Raw genomic sequence first — 17,464 nt, 5'->3', positions numbered from 1 at the left:
TCCCAGCTGTCTTCGGGTGAGAGGCGGGGTACACCCTGGACTGGTGGCCAGCCAATCACAGGGCACATATAGACAAACAACCATTCACACTCACATTCATACCTATGGACAATTTGGAGTCGCTAATTAACCTAGCATGTTTTTGGAATGTGGGAGGAAACCAGAGCACCCGGAGAAAACCCACGCATGCACGGGAAGAACCTGCAAACTCCATATAGAGGGTGGAATTGAACTCGGGTTTCCTAGCTGTGAGGCCTGCGTGCTAACCACTTGCAAATGTCCAACATGGAAGAAGAAGCGGTCAGGAATGGTCTTGAAGAATTCACCCAGCATGAAGCAGCTGAGGTACCAGCTGCTGTATTGTATTTTTTTCCCAGCCACGGAGTCCCACTGGGAGGCGCTAGCGGCGCACCCGTAGAGGTACTTTCTATTCGGATCTTTTTGCTCCCAGTTCACTGGCTCCTCATCCCGGAAGCGACAACCGGTCCTCCCAGTACCCATCCCTCTTTTTTAAATTTGGACCTTTTAGGACATCGAGGATCCGTCATAGGGGGGGTACTGTCATGCTCTGTGAACTAGGCAGCATATCAGGTTTAGGTTCATGTCTTGTGACTTCAGCACTTCAGCAATAATTCCATTTTCCATTAGTTTCCATTTTTCTCCGCTTATCTGGGTCCGGGTTGCGGGGGCAGCAGTCTTAGTAGGGAAGCCCAGACTTCCTGGACCCCGGCCACCTCCTCCAGCTCCACCGGGAGGACACCAAGGCGTTCCCAGGCCAGCTGTGAGACATAATCCTTACAGTGTGTCCTAGGTCTTCCCCGGGGCCTTTTCCCGGCTGGGCATGCCCGGAACACATCACCAGGGAGGCATGCCCTGGGGCCTTTTCCCGGCTGGGCATGCCCGGAACACATCACCAGGGAGGCGTCCGAGAAGAACCAGATTTCGCCAATGCACCCGCCCTTGACCGCTACCCAACACACAATGCACCGGATCCTTATGCTTGCCCCCGTAGGTGGTGGGTCTACAAGGGGGAGATCCCGTGTGGCTTCTTCGGGCTGGGCCTGCGAGACCCTCCCCTGGGCCTGGCTCCAGGGTGACGCCCCGGTATCCCACATCCGGGCGAGGTACGGTTCCTCCTCTTGTTTTTATTCATATGGATCTTCTGACTCACTCTTGGTCTGTCCTGTTAACCTCGGACCTGTTTGCCTTGGGAGACCCTACCTGGGGCATATAGCCCCAGACAACATGGACCCTCGGATCACTCGGGGAACTCAAACCTTGCAGTCTGTGTGTTTTGTTGCCGTCATGGTGGAATTACTGAAAGTAAAAGCTAGTACTGTATGCTTTTTACTGCAATGCGGTGACACCCCATTAAGTCCCATAAAACCACTTGGTTCTTTCATGACTGACAGTACATTTAGAAATATTCAATATGGATGCCAAGTTATTTCATGGTTTGCTGCAAAGCAGTAAATATTTTTGAGGCAGCACAGTTGCTTTGCCAATGTTTGGCTTTTGCGGTGCATCGAGAAAGTCAAACATTACACGGATTTAAAAACAAACACATAACAAGAGAGACACGTGGATGCTAATAAACAATGTACTACTACTACTACTACTATTGCTAACTTGTGTCCTAGTGCTACTGCTAAACTTCTTTAAGTATTGCATGTACGCTGTACAAAATGATGACATGCATTCTTAACATTGTCGATTAATTAGTCAGCCATTGAACGCTGTTTGGTAATGGCTAACGAGATGAAATATACATGTCAAATTTTATAAGTAAGCATTCACACAATGCGGCGTCCAAAGGTGCAGCAGCAGTTAATGATGGATGGAAGCATGCTAGGCTAGAAAAGGTGAGAGTTGTCAACAGGAAGCTAGGAGGAACCAGCCGCCATGGCGTTTGACAACATCTTAGACGATGTCGGCAGCTTCGGTCTTTACCAAATGGTCCTCGCCATGCTGCTCGTGAGCCCGCGAATCGTGATGCCGTGTCACTTCCTGTTAAATAACTTCATCGCCGCTGTGCCCCCCCACCGCTGTAACGTCAACCCACTGGACCACGGAGGACTCTTAGGGAACCTTAGCGAGGCCCAGCGGGTGGCGGTCAGTATTCCGCTAAAAGATAACGGAGAGACGCAGGCCTGCAGGATGTTTGTTCAGCCTCAATTCCAAATGTTGGAAAATCGCTCTGACGGCACCGGACTTCCCAGCACCCACTGCCGGCATGGATGGATCTACCTGAATGACACCTTCTCCTCCACGCTGGCCACTGAGGTACATCATGGACTCACGTTTATCTCCGACATACGTACAGTATGTACATTCCGACCGCAGCTTTTGTCAAATATATTTCCCGGTTATCCGTGCTATTTTCAGAAGCCTTTATGTGCATTCTTCGCTACCTTTTTTTTATCTGTTTGGATATCTTTAGAAAGGCACAGAAACAAGAAAGACATGTGTTCATGTCTCACATAAGGACTGTGGATGACCAACAACATGCATTTTACCTTTCAATGATCAATTTGTCCCAAATAAACAAGACGAACATCATTCAGGAGGTAGCGGGTGTCCAGAAACCAGACAGTTGGTGGTTTGATGCCTGTTTGGTACATGCCAGTGTCCTCGGGCATGGCACGTGAACCACCTTGCGTCCAATGCTGCACACATTACAGAAGAAATGCTGTGCTTGTTTTTTTGTGTGTGTTTTGTGTAGGGCTGTCAAAGTTAACAACCCTAATTTAATTAATTTTTGATGCGCGATTAACTCGCACTCTTCCTGTTTGACCCTCGGTTGCCGCCGTAGTTTGGTTGAAGCACGGTAACTACTAACTGTAGCCACAAGCTGGAAACAAATATTAATTAGAAATGGAGAAAGAAATTAATATTTAGATTGGTAAAGTTAGCTTCAAAGCCCTGGCAGATGGCTCTTGTAGCAAAACAGAAGTTATTTGTATCTACTTTCGCTGTGTTTGACTCATCATTTATTGACTTACGTGGCCTTACATGGCCTGCCAGACTGGAGCAGTGCAGGTATTGTTTTTATTGTCATATACAATGCTACCTCGGCATAAGAATGACTCAACTAACCAATTGTTTTCACATTTTTATATCTATTAATTGATTTTTACATTGAACTGCTAGCTAAATTGGACTTCCAGCTGCTATTGACGGGCTGTTAAATGTGAAGACTATGGCTAAAGTCCGGTTTTTGCTAGCGTTAGCCATTTAGCATCGAACTACCACAATGATGTACATTAACACTCAAAAGTCATCATATCTTACCTTTACGCATTCCCACGTAGTATCAGCATTCGGGAGCAAGTATGAGGTGAAAGAAAAAGGAGTAAAATACATCAAAATACATCGAAATACATCCATACAGCTCTCTTAGCATCGGAGAACGGTGCGTCGGTGCGTTCAATGGCCGTCGAAAAAGTTGGACAAATAGTAAATCGCATTAAAGATTCAAAAACTGTGGAAATAGTATTGTATAAGTATTGTAATAAAATAACATTTACTGTAATAAAATGGTTAATTTCTATGTATTTCAATGTGTTTTAAAAGAGAAATGAAATGACATTGAGTTTCAATTTCAATTTGGATGAAATGTTTCATGACTATTGTTCGATGTCTGAGGTATTTTCAATTGTACATTTCATGAAGGAAAGATGCATTGAGGCAAATCTTTAATAATAATAATAATAACACTAAATAGGCTTTTTACTCACAAACATTTTGAATTTAAAACCAATCTCATAAATACAGAAATGACACAAATAAACAAAAACATGTTTGCATGAGAGGTCTCACTCACATTTTGTATTTTCTGAATATTTGTGGGCGAGTTTAAGAGCTAATATGTTAATAATAAAGAACAATAGTCATAAAAAATGTGTTTGCTGACTGTATTTTTTTTAATAATGGCCCAAAGTACCCAAATTGATATTCCTTTACATAACATTTATTTATTATTGTAGTTGCACATCAAATAGTTTATCACAAAGAGATTTCCCCTACTTATTATAGATAAAAAAAACTTATTTCCATCTGCGATTAATTGTGAGTTAACTATGGCCAAAAAAATGCAATTAATCGCAATCAAATATTTTAATGGATTGCCAGCCCTCGGTTTGTGTCTTTCAGTGGGATCTTGTATGTGACTGGAAACACCTTCCCAACACCACCAGCACCATCTTCTTCATGGGCGTCATGATCGGCGCCATCGTGTTCGGAGTGCTGTGTGATAAGTAAACGACATCCGTCAAACCGACAACGCACTCGTCTTACTTTCTTGATTGACGACTCCTGTGTGCAGTTACGGGAGGAGACGTTGTCTCTTGGCCTCGTACATCATCGCCATGGTGTTCGGCTTCTCCAGCGCCTTCGCAAACTCCTACACCACGTTTGCCGTGCTGAGGTTTGCCACCGGATTTGGACTGACGGGCATCGGCATCACCTCCTTCACACTCAGTGAGTCAGCGCCAGCATGCTGTGTATGCAGGTGTCATGGCCGCCCGGGTTAACCCGTAAGAACCAGAACCATTTATTCATTTTCTACCGTTTATCCTCACAAGAGTCGCGGGGGGTGCTGGAGCCTATCCCAGCTGTCTTTGGGCGAGAGGCGAGGTACACCCTGGACTGGTCGCCAGCCAATCACAGGGCACATGTAGACAGAACCAGAACCATTTTGAGTTAAATGATGGTAGATGGAACACATAGAATCTTTACCCTTAATGATGCTCACCTAATGCTAAGACCAAAAATTTAATTTAATTTAATTTAATTTAATTTAATTTAATTTAATTTAATTTAATTTAATTTAATTTAATTTAATTTAATTTAATTTAATTTAATTTAATTTAATTTGAAAGCAGGAAGTGAACAAATGTAACAGTTACTGATTGTAAAAGTACCAGATGGAGGGGTAGGATTTAGGGCGCCACGGCGTTCGAGTGGTTAGCGCGCAGACCTCACAGCTAGGAGACCAGGGTTCAATTCCATGTTTGCATGTTCTCACGTTCTCCCACATTCCAAAAAACATGCTAGGTTAATTGGCGACTCCAAATTGTCCATAGGTATGAATGTGAGTGTGAATGGTTGTTTGTCTATATGTGCCCTGTGATTGGCTGGCGACCAGTCTCTCGCCTGAAGACAGCTGGGATAGGCTCCAGCACCCCCCGCGACCCTCGTGAGGAAAAGCGGTAGAAAATGAATAAATGCTTCTTCCTACATGTGAAACTGTGAACTGATTATGTTTTATTTACAACATATTGCGCAACTGCAGGGTCTTGAGACACATGCTAACTCGCAAACTAGAGAGCTAGCAACCTAAACGGTAGGCTTCAAGTTATTTCCTTTAAACTTAAATAGCCAAAAACTTACCACTTCCACACGGATAGGGAGGATAACTATTAACAGTTATTTAACCTTTAACATGAACATTAATCAAATGTAATAATTTTTTCTGGGTACATGATACCATACAGAATCCATATCAAACTTGCGCGGGGCCGCACTAACATTAAACTTTCATATCAAGGCGGGGGTCTCAAACTAGTGTCCTGCGGGCCACATTTGGCCCGCGGGCCGCGTGTTTGAGACCCCTGGTGTAGATGACACATATACAGTAGCTACAAGATATGGACGTGTGGATGTGTGACATCCTCACAGATATCGAGTGGGTGAACGCGGCTCACAGGTCGTCTGTCTGCGTGATGGGGAGTCTGGCCTGGTCTGCAGGCAACATGCTGCTGGCCGCCTACGCCTACCTGGTCAACGACTGGAGGCCCCTCATCATGACGGTTACGGCCCCACTGGGCTTGGCTATCCTCACCTGGTGGTCAGTCGTTAGCTTGTCTCTCCTTGATGATGATGTCATCCTCTGTTGTCAACTTGGTTGGTGTGTGTCTTCTGTCATTGACGTGTAGGTGGGTGCCTGAATCGGCGAGATGGCTTCTAGCTCACGGTAAAGCGGAGGAAGCGCAGTTTTACCTGAATAAATGTGCTGAGATGAACAAGAAAGCCAAGATATCCAAATTCAAACTGGAGGTAAATGTGGCTAATTTTGCTAATTTTGTGCCACATTGTGGCATCAGACCTGTTTTAAAGTTGACAAGATGTCTTCTTATTTTCTCTCTCTTTCTCCGCACAGGCAGAATTTCGGGTGGAAACTTTGGAAAAGAAGAAAAGTTACACCTACCTACACCTTTTTAAGACACCAAAGCTACGACGGCTAACGCTAGTGATGGGGGTTGTTTGGTGGGTAACCTACATGACGCTACATCCATACCTGTGTCAACCGGGGGCTGTTTCGATGCTGCCTGTCCCCGTGGGGCCGGTGGCTCCCCGGTGGTGGGGGCCTGTCCTGGCTGATTGTTATTGTTGCCGCCATTGTTGTTGTTGTTGCCGGTGGTGTTGTCTCTGTATTGTCCACCGACTCTATCTTCTTTTTTCTTCTTCTCTATCCCCTCCTGCTCCGGACCGGCCGCTCCAAATTAGCAAAACGATGGAAAACGGTGGAAACTTTGGAAAAGAAGAAAAGTTACACCTACCTACACCTTTTTAAGACACCAAAGCTAAGACGGCTAACGCTAGTGATGGGGGTTGTTTGGTGGGTAACCTACATGACGCTACATCCATACCTGTGTCAACTGGGGGCTGTTTCGATGCTGCCTGTCCCTGTGGGGCCGGTGGCTCCCCGGTGGTGGGGGCCTGTCCTGGCTGATTGTTATTGTTGCCGCCATTGCTGTTGTTGTTGCCGGTGGTGTTGTCTCTGTATTGTCCACCGACTCTATCTTCTTTTGTCTTCTTCTCTATCCCCTCCTGCTCCGGACCGGCCGCTCCAAATTAGCAAAACGATGGAAAACGGTGGAAACTTTGGAAAAGAAGAAAAGTTACACCTACCTACACCTTTTTAAGACACCAAAGCTAAGACGGCTAACGCTAGTGATGGGGGTTGTTTGGTGGGTAACCAACACGACGCTACGTCCATACCTGTGTCAACTGGGGGCTGTTTCGATGCTGCCTGTCCCCGTGGGGCCGGTGGCTCCCCGGTGGTGGGGGCCTGTCCTGGCTGATTGTTATTGTTGCCGCCATTGTTGTTGTTGTTGCCGGTGGTGTTGTCTCTCTATTGTCCACCGACTCTATCTTCTTTTTTCTTCTTCTCTATCCCCTCCTGCTCCGGACCGGCCGCTCCAAATTAGCAAAACAATTACAATCAAATTGAATCAGAGTTTACGGTGGAAACTTTGGAAAAGAAGAAAAGTTACACCTACTTGCACCTTTTTAAGACACCAAAGCTAAGACGGCTAACGCTAGTTGTTTGGTGGGTAACCTACACGACGCTACGTCCATACCTGTGTCAACCGGGGGCTGTGGGGCCCCCGTGGGGCCGGTGGCTCTCTGGTGGTGGGGGCCTGTCCCGGCTGATTTGCTGATGTAGTCTTGCTGTTTGTTTCTGTTGTCTTGTTATTGTTGCCGCCATTGTTGTTGTTGTTGCCGGTGGTGTTGTCTCTGTATTGTCCACCGACTCTATCTTCTTTTCTCTTCTTCTCTATCCCCTCCTGCTCCGGACCGGCCGCTCCAAATTAGCAAAACAATTACAATCAAATTGAATCAGAGTTTACGGTGGAAACTTTGGAAACACCTACCTGCACCTTTTTAAGACACCAAAGCTAAGACGGCTAACGCTAGCAATGGGGGTTGTTTGGTGGGTAACCTACACAACGCTACGTCCATACCTGTGTCAACCTAGCGTATTTTACCCTTCTAACACGCTTGCATCCCAACAAAATCATCCATGTTGGGATGCATGCTAATGCTAAGCTATGCTAATGCTACGCGTTTGTATTTGTGTGCAGGTACGGTGTGGCGGTGACTTACTACGGAATCAGCTTAAATATCGTGGGCTTCGGCCTGAGCATGTATCTCACTCACTTCATCTACGCCGCCATCGAAGTCCCCGCTAAGCTTCTAATCTACGTTTTGATCAACAAGATCGGACGCAGGAAGTGCCTGGCTGGCACGCTCATACTGACAGGAACCTGCATCGTTATCAACATCTTTGTTCCAAAAGGTGACTTTTGCTCTCTGTTCTCCTTCAAGATCCATCAGTGAACTTTTCCATGTTTCATAGACCAATCGTGATGAAGTCATGATGAACTTTCTGTCCATCGTAGGTTTGTGGCATCTGCGTTCTGCTGTGGCCATTCTGGGGAAAGGCTTGTCTGAAGCTTCCTTCACCACCGTCTACCTCTACACCACAGAACTTTACCCCACCGTGATCAGGTACTTTACCCCAACCTGGTACTTTACCCCACCCTGGCCAGGTACTTTACCCCACCTTGGTCAGGTACTTTACCTCACCCTGGTCTGGTACTTTACCCCACCCTAGTACTTTACCCTACCGTGATCAGGTACTTTACCCCATCCTAGTACTTTACCCAGCCCTGGTACTTTACCCCACCCTGGCCAGGTACTTTACCCCACCCTGGTCTGCTACTTTACCCCACCCTGGTCAGGTACTTTACTCCACCCTAGTACTTTACCCTACCGTGATCAGGTACTTTACCCCATCCTAGTACTTTACCCAGCCCTGGTACTTTACCCCACCCTGGCCAGGTACTTTACCCCACCCTGGTACTTTACCTCACCCTGGTACTTTACCCCACCCTAGTACTTTACCCCACCCTGGTCAGGTACTTTACCCCACCCTGGTCAGGTACTTTACCCCACCCTAGTACTTTACCCCACCCTAGTACTTTACCCCACTCTGCTACTTTACCCCACCCTGGTCAGGTACTTTACCCCACCCTAGTACTTTACCCCACCCTGCTACTTTGCCCCACCCTGGTCAGGTACTTTACCTCACTCTGGTCAGGTACTTTACCCCACCATGGTCAGGTACTTTACCCCACCCTGGTCAGGTACTTTACCCCACCCTGGTACTTTACCCCACCCTAGTACTTTACTCCACCCTGGTATTTTACCCCACCCTAGTACTTTACCCCACCCTGCTACTTTACCCCACCCTGGTCAGGTACTTTACCCCACCCTAGTACTTTACCCCACCCTGCTACTTTACCCCACCCTGGTCAGGTACTTTAGCCCACCCTAGTACTTTACCCCTACCGTGATCAGGTACTTTACCCCACCCAGGTCAGGTATTTTACCCCACTCGAGTACTTTACCCCACCTTGGTCAAGTACTTTACCCCACCCAAGTACTTTACCCTACCGTGATCAGGTACTTTACCCCACCCTGGTACTTTACCCCACCCTGGCCAGGTACTTTACCTCACCCTAGTACTTTACCCCACCTTGGTCAGGTACTTTACCCCACCCTAGTACTTTACCCAGCCCTTTACCCCACCCTGGTACTTTACCCTACCGTGATCAGGTACTTAACCCCCCCTAGTACTTTACCCCACCCTGGTCAGGTACTTTACCTCACACTAGTACTTTACCCTACCCTGGTCAGGTACTTTACCCCACCCTGGTCAGGTACTTTACCCTACCCTGGTCAGGTACTTTACCCCACCCTGGTCAGGTACTTTACCCCACCCTGGTCAGGTACTTTACCTCACCCTAGTACTATACCCCACCCTTGTCAGGTACTTTAACTCACCCTAGGACTTTAGCCCACCCTGGTCAGCTACTTTACCCCACCCTAGTACTTTACTCCACCCCGGTCAGGTACTTTACCTCACCCTTGTACTTTGCCCCACCCTGGTCAGGTACTTTACCTCACCCTGGTCAGGTACTTTACCTCACCCTGGTCAGGTACTTTACCTCACTCTGGTCAGGTACTTTACCTCACCCTGGTCAGGTACTTTACCTCCCCCAGGTAATTTACCCCACCCTGTTCAGGTGGGGAAAAGTCAGAGCAAATGTGTTGGCATGTAAGGCATCTAGGTCAACAATAGCTGGACGGGACAAGGGTGGGGGCATGGGTTGGGGGGGTCGTATAAGAAGAAGTGTTGTTTGTGTTTCTGTGTCGCTTGTAAGACAAAAGTCTTCATTTGTCAACAGAAAGTGTTTCTGTCATGTGACAGACAAAACGGTTTGGGCTACACAAGCTTCACATCTCGCTTGGGCGTGTCGGTGGCGCCACTCATACTGCTGCTGGAGGACGCGTGGACTCTTCTACCTCAGGTGATCCTCGCCGTCGGGGCCATCGGTTTCGGCCTGGTGGCCCTGATGCTGCCCGAGACGCTCAACACCAGGTTGCCCGAGACCATCGACGACGTGGAGAAGCCCAAGTCGGTCGCGTGACTGAGATGTTCCTCTTGAACCGCAAACTTGCTGACTCGTGTATTTTCTGCCTTTTGCTTAGTTCCCAAAGCCCCGCCCCCACGGGTGTCCTCCTGGAGACGAGGAATGGAACTTGAAGATGAGAAAGATCTTCAGACTTTATCGGTATCAATAAAAAATAACACTGTTTTATAAACGGGGTCCATATTTATCCATAGCGCCCCCACCTCCCACCCCCGGTAGAGATGTGCCTGATTCAAGGACACCGTCCTTTGGCACCAAGTCTTCCCAGAAGACCCCAAGCTGTTTTAAGCAACAAATTCCACACCGGCGCTTGTTGATGTCCAAAGGTTCTGCAGTCATCTGGACATCATCTGAAACGACCTTCCTTGGAGTGGCGTCCGATGTCAAAGTCGAACGAGTCGTCACGTGACCCACCTGGGCGGAGGTGGAAGTGTTTGTGGTGACGGCTGTTGTTGACGCTCGTAAACTTTGACCGTCGGTCTATTTCCGTGCTCAGCTGTTGACATGAGCATCGGCTTGACGTGAAAGGTGGACCAAGCTTTGAAGCTTCCATGACGGAAACCAATGTGTAAAGACGCCCCCCTGACCCCCTGTCCCCCGACGCCCCGGTCCATTGGGACATGTACTATACATATGTATACAGTAGGTATCTTATATACTGCTGCAAGCTGGACGTCTGCCTTTAATTTGTGGCTTAATTTTCTGCGTCAGTGGAACAATTTTGATGAAATATTCTCAGCACTCATCCGAAGGTCATTTTGTCCTTCATATCCAAGGACAAAATGTATTAGCAGTCCTCTAGGAAGGTGTTGAATGTCATCCTTGTTTCCTGCTTGGATCACATGTTCAGTGGTTAAAACCTCCATCTCATATGCCTAAAAAATATTGGCGATATGCAACGGCACTGGTCTTGTTCAATTCAATTTGAACTAGCATGTTTCATATCATAGCATCAAGAGTAAAGGTAATATCGGCAAGGTAATACACAACAACAAAAAAGGACAAAGTCATATATAGTATATGTCAAAGTGGTATTCATTCATTCATTTTGTACCGCTTTTCCTCACGAGGGTCGAGGGTCATGGGGGGGTGCTGGAGCCTATCCCAGCTGTCTTCAGGCGAGAGGCAGGGTACATTCTGGACTGGTCGCCAGCCAATCACAGGGCACATATAGACAAACAACCATTCACACTCACATTCATACCTATGGACAATTTGGAGTCGCTAATTAACCTATGTCCCACATCATAAAATTAGCTTACATTCACCTCCCTACTAGTGTGGAAGTGGCGTTTGAAACACCTGTATCACCACATATAGACAAACAACCATTCACACTCACATTCATACCTATGGACAATTTGGAGTCGCTAATTAACCTATGTCCGACATCATAGGATGAGCTTACGTTCACCTCCCTACTAGTGTGGAAGTGGCGTTTGAAACACCTGTATCACCACATATAGACAAACAACCATTCACACTCACATTCATACCTATGGACAATTTGGAGTCGCTAATTAACCTATGTCCCACATCATAAGATGAGCTTATGTTCACCTCCCTACTAGTGTGGAAGTGGCGTTTGAAACACCTGTATCGTCCCCACATCCACACACATTCCATGGATTCCTTTTGGAATTTACATATGGAATATGTTGCCACAACATCGGAAACCTCTTTACCACCTTCAATCAAGTTTTAACATGATTAGAGCCTTCTAGGCATGAAATAACACCCCTATAGTCACAAAGCCAATATAGTAGACAACTAAAGAGAAAATTCATTCATTAATTTTCTACTGCTTATCCTCACAAGGGCTGCAGGGGGGGCTGGAGCCTATCCCAGCTGTCTTTGGGCGGGCGTGAGGCGGGGTACACCCTGGACTGGTGGCCAGCCAATCACAGGGCACATATAGACAAACAACCATTCACACTCACATTCATACCTATGGACAATTTGGAGTCGCTAATTAACCTAGCATGTTTTTGGAATGTGGGAGGAAATCGGAGTACCCGGAGAAAACCCAGAGATTGTGGGATTGAACTCGTGTCTCCTTACTGCGCTAACCACTCAACCACCGTGCAGCCTGCATTTTTTTTTCCAATTTTTTTCCAAATACTGAAAAAGGTCCTGTTTCTCAATGTTAAAAATTCCCTGGATCCAGACGGTGATCCAGATTCCCCCCCCCCCCAAAAAATGTAATCAGTTCTTCCATATCCCATTTCCCACAATTCCATCCATGTCTTTTCAACGTATTTTGAACACAAACAACCAGATAAACACAGGCATAAACATAACCTCCACACAGAGATCGGCGAGGGTGGGATTGAACTTGTGTCTCCTTGCTGCGCTAACCACTCAACCACCGTGCAGCCTGCATTTTTTTCCAATTTTTGTAAGTTTTTTTTGTGCACAAATGCTGAAAAAGGTCCTGTTTCTCAATGTTAAAAATTCCCTGGATCCAGACGGTGATCCAACCCCCCCCCCCCCCCAAAAAAAAATGTAATCAGTTCTTCCATATCACATTTCCCACAATTCCTGAAATTTTCATCCAAGTCCATCCATGTCTTTTCAACGTATTTTGAACACAAACAACCAGATAAACACAAGCATAAACAACCTCCACACAGAGTTGGCCGAGGGTGGGATTGAACTCGTGTCTCCTTGCTTGGAGTCGCTAATTAACCTAGCATGTTTTTGGAATGTGGGAGGAAACCGGAGTACCCGTTGAAAACCCACACATGCGCAGGGAGAACATGCAAACTCCACACAGAGATGAGATGGCCGAGGGTGGAATTGAACCCTGTCAAGTGTCAAATTTTAAACGAAAAAAAAAAAAAAGAAAAGAAACTTCATACAAATTTGACCTCAAATGACTGAAGCATGAAAAGTATCAATATTGTGATTTGATGACATGAGCGTCTACGGCGCAGCTGGTGTGAACCTACAACAGGGATTTTCGATTCAGTGTGAGCCCGGCCTGTAGCTCCCAGTTTTTTATCTCTCTAACACACACATGCTGGTGTCATGTTCCCAACATGGGAACACATGGTCCAATTCCCCAGGCCGAAAAAGCACAGTTTGTTATGCTGACGTTTGGAAAATGTGTCCCATTGGCAGTGGCGAGCAGACACGTATCCCAGTGATCCCAGTAGGAATTGGAACCCACCACAAAGATGGGCCAGCTACACATGGTAAGCGTTTTTATATTTCATAACTTCACTGCACGGTGGAGGAGTGGTTAGCGCGCAGACCTCACAGCTAGGAGACCAGGGTTCAATTCCACCCTCGGCAATCTCTGTGTGGAGTTTGCATGTTCGAATTAATTAGTCATATAAACGTCATTATTTGAGCTGCACGGTGGTTGAGTGGTTAGCACGCATGCCTCACAGCTAGGAAACCCGAGTTCAATTCCACCCTCTGTATGGAGTTTGCATGTTCTCCGTGCATGCGTGGGTTTTCTCCGGGTACTCCGGTTTCCTCCCACATTCCAAAAACATGCTAGGTTAATTAGCGACTCCAAATTGTCCATAGGTATGAATGTGAGTGTGAATGGTTGTTTGTCTATATGTGCCCTGTGATTGGCTGGCCACCAGTCCAGGGTGTACCCCGCCTCTCGCCCGAAGACAACTGGGATAGGCTCCAGCACCCCCACGGCCTTTGTGAGGAAAAGCGGTAGAAAATGAATGAATGAATACTAATGTAGGCTGCACGATGGTTGAGTGGTTAGCGCGCAGACCTCACAGCTTGGAGACCAGGGTTCAATTCCACCCTCGGCCATTTCTGTGTGGAGTTTGCATGATTTCTCCGGGTACTCCAGTTTCCTCCCACATTCCAAAAACATGCTAGGTTAATTAGCGACTCCAAATTGTCCATAGGTATGAATGTGAGCGTGAATGGTTGTTTGTCTATATGTGCCCTGTGATTGGCTGGCCACCAGTCCAGGGTGTACCCCGCCTCTAGCCCGCCCGAAGACAGCTGGGATAGGCTCCAGCACCCCCTGCAGCCCTTGTGAGGATAAGCAGGCCCCTGCTTATCCTCTCTTTAGTTGTCTACTATATTGGCTAATAAGAGTGTAAACGTGACTATAGGGGTGTTATTTCATGCCTAGAAGGCTCTAATCATGTTAAAACTTGTAGGTGATTGAAGGTGGTAAAGAGGTTTCCGATGTTGTGGCAACATATTCCATATGTAAATTCCAAAAGGAATCCAAGGAATGTGTGTGGATGTGGAGACGATACAGGTGTTTCAAACACCACTTCCACACTAGTAGGGAGGTGAACGTAAGCTCATCTTATGATGTGGGACATAGGTTAATTAGCGACTCCAAATTGTCCATAGGTATGAATGTGAGTGTGAATGGTTGTTTGTCTATATGTGCCCTGTGATTGGCTGGCCACCAGTCCAGGGTGTACCCCGCCTCTCGCCCAAAGACAGCTGGGATAGGCTCCAGCAAACCCATGACCCCCATGAGGATAAGCGGAATGAATGAATAACTTCACTCGTGTGGATGCATAATTTTGTTGAGTGCTGACAGCTGATTGGATGAGGCAGGAAAAGGGAGGGGGAGACGGCAGTGGGTATTTTCAATAAAGTTATCATTGATCCACCAACGTTCGGACAAAAGCCACAAACACCCTAGTGATTATGATCATTTTGCCTCTTGAAGGTGTTCCTTTCTTCACACAGGGTGTAGAAATGGTACTGCTATACTGTATAGTACATTGTATGATACTTCATAATTTCAATATCATGAAGATATTACTTTCTGTATACGAAGCAATGAAAAGCAAAAAAAAACAATTGCCAGATAATATATGTCCTGTCCTGGGAAAAAAGGACGTCTGGTCACCCCATGCTGGCCAGCACTTACTGCATTAACTGATGAAATAGCACTCCTTCTTCTTTCCTGTAAATGCTCACTTCCAAAAATAGTCTCAATCAAGAGAAAGACGGTGACTCAGTGGAGCGGATGACATCACCATGCATGAAAGTATAGTACAGTTTACAGTACCTCACAATATCTCACAGTATACAGTACACACCATCATACTATGTTCATACTATCATACACTCACCTCTGTGATAAGTCAATAGCGTTCCTTCTTTATCAAAGCAATATGATCAGACTTATGGCACAGAAAATCTGCTTACCACCTTCCTTTTTAACCTCATTAAAGCCCTCTTGACATGAAATAACACCCCTACAGTCACCTTTGCTCTCCTACTACCCAATATAGTAGACATAGAAAATAAGAATATAGAAAATAAAACATATTATATATAGAAAACCTGCTTACTACCTTCTAAATATTCTTTTTAACATCACTAGAGCCTTCCAGACAAGAAATAACACCCCTACAGTGACCTTTACACTCATATTACCAATACAGTGCAAATAATAAGAGGAAATAAAACATATTATTTATAGAAAACACGCTTACTACCTTCTAAATATGCTTTTTAACATCACTAGAGCCTTTCAGACAAGAAATAACACCCCTACAGTGACATTTACACTCCTATTACCAATACAGCGCAAATAATAAGAGAAAATAAAACATATTATTTATAGAAAACCTGCTTACTACCTTTAAAATATGCTTTTAAACACCACTAGAGCCTTCCAGACAAGAAATAACACCCCTACAGTCTCCTTTACACTCCTACTACCCAATATAGAGCATATAATAGGAGAAAATAAAACATATTATATATAGAAAACCTGCTGACCACCTACCTTTTAACGCCATTAGAGCCTTCCAGACATGAAATAACACCCCTACAGTCAACTTTACACTCCTACTACCCAACATAGTACAATTAATAAGAGAAAATAAAACATGTTATATATAGAAAACCCGCTTACTACCTTTGAAATATGCCTGTTAACATCACTAGAGCCTTCGAGACAAGAAATAGCACCCCTACAGTCTCCTTTACACTCCTACTACCCAATATAATAAGAGAAAATAAAACATATTCTATATAGAAAACCTGCTTACCACCTTCCTTTTCATGCCATTAGAGCCTTCCAGACAAGAAATAACACCCCTACAGTGACCTTTACACTCCTATTACCAATATTGTACAAATAATAAGAGAAAATAAAACATATTATATATAGAAAATATGCGTACTACCTTCGAAATGTACTTTTTAACATCACTAGAGCCTTCGAGACAAGAAATAGCACCCCTACAGTCTCCTTTACACTCCTACTACCCAATATAGTAGACATGGAAAATAAAACATATTATCTATAGAAAACCTGCTTACCACCTTCCTTTTAATGCCATTAGAGCCCTCTAGACATGAAATAGCAGCCCTATAGTCACATTTACACTCATGTTACTCAAAATAAGAGAAAATAAGCCATATAAGAGATAAACCAGACTGGTGCTTGTGTGTGTTGCTGTACATGTGTTCCGTGCTGGGGGAGCGGAGTGGGGGACAGACAGGAAGTAATGTGTGTGTGTGGGAGGAGGGGGGCTAAGAGTTGAGTAAAGCACAGCGTGTTAGGGACGATTGTGTGCGTTGTGAGATGACTGCAGAGCTGCAATCAAAGCCTGCTGTTTTCCGCCCATCAAGTCTGGTGCTTGTGTATCTCAGGCGACATGACAGGAACAATTCTACATTTCGTTTAGGAAGAAAATAAACACATTAGCTCCAGCAATAATTATTGTTTATAAAATATGGAAGGGATGAATGAGACTGACATGATTCCTGATTCCCAGTGACGTTGTTCGGAATTTCGGAATGGGAAGAGAAGGGGGGGGGGCGGTGGAGGTAGAATAATAGATAGGAAGGGGCGGGTCAGGGTGACAGCTTGCCCATGAGATCATCTTGAGGTTTAATCGGCGGGCCCTCCTCCCGCCCTGTTGGTCACGTGTCCAGGTCTGTGCTGCCGTGACGCAAAAGGGGGGGGGGTACCACCACTTCATTAGGAACACCTACCATTTTGTGTTGGATCTCATTTCATTAACAAGTACTACAAAAGTACGAGTATATAAGTAAGTGTGTGTATTAAAGAGTATCATATAGGAGTATGGCGGATGTGTAGGAGATGTACGCAGGTGCGAGAAAGGAAAGTAGAAGAAGAGTTGGTGATGGTGATGATGAAGAGCAGCTGCAGTCCATTAGTGTGATTGCCCTGTGAGGTCTAAATATTAGGAACA

General features: G+C 45.7%; 1 protein-coding gene and 1 long non-coding RNA gene across 2 annotated transcripts; one reads left to right on the top strand and one right to left on the bottom strand.

Annotated features, from left to right (window-relative positions):
• Positions 1–1,902: 1,902 nt before the first annotated feature.
• Positions 1,903–10,446, top strand: LOC131104280 (solute carrier family 22 member 7-like). Its single transcript, XM_078793857.1, has 10 exons — positions 1,903–2,283; positions 4,153–4,256; positions 4,325–4,479; positions 5,680–5,848; positions 5,937–6,057; positions 6,161–6,267; positions 7,869–8,083; positions 8,187–8,295; positions 10,061–10,267; positions 10,342–10,446. Exons 1-10 carry the CDS (start codon positions 1,903–1,905, stop codon positions 10,394–10,396), a joined length of 1,623 nt encoding a protein of 540 aa, XP_078649983.1. The 3' UTR covers positions 10,397–10,446.
• On the bottom strand, positions 3,732–6,671 carry LOC144901045 (uncharacterized). The gene is made up of 3 exons (XR_013629225.1): positions 6,651–6,671; positions 5,843–6,531; positions 3,732–4,498 (listed from the first exon to the last, which is right to left on the bottom strand). It is a non-coding gene; the product is annotated as an uncharacterized LOC144901045 (long non-coding RNA).
• Positions 10,447–17,464: the final 7,018 nt, after the last annotated feature.

This window comes from Doryrhamphus excisus, linkage group LG10, assembly GCF_037039965.1.
Source record: "Doryrhamphus excisus strain RoL-2023G ecotype Guam linkage group LG10, RoL_Dexc_Guam_v1.1, whole genome shotgun sequence".
Classification (NCBI taxonomy): domain Eukaryota; kingdom Metazoa; phylum Chordata; class Actinopteri; order Syngnathiformes; family Syngnathidae; genus Doryrhamphus; species Doryrhamphus excisus.
The sequence above is the reverse complement of the archived record's forward strand: the minus strand, read 5'-3'. Positions and strand labels throughout refer to the sequence as shown.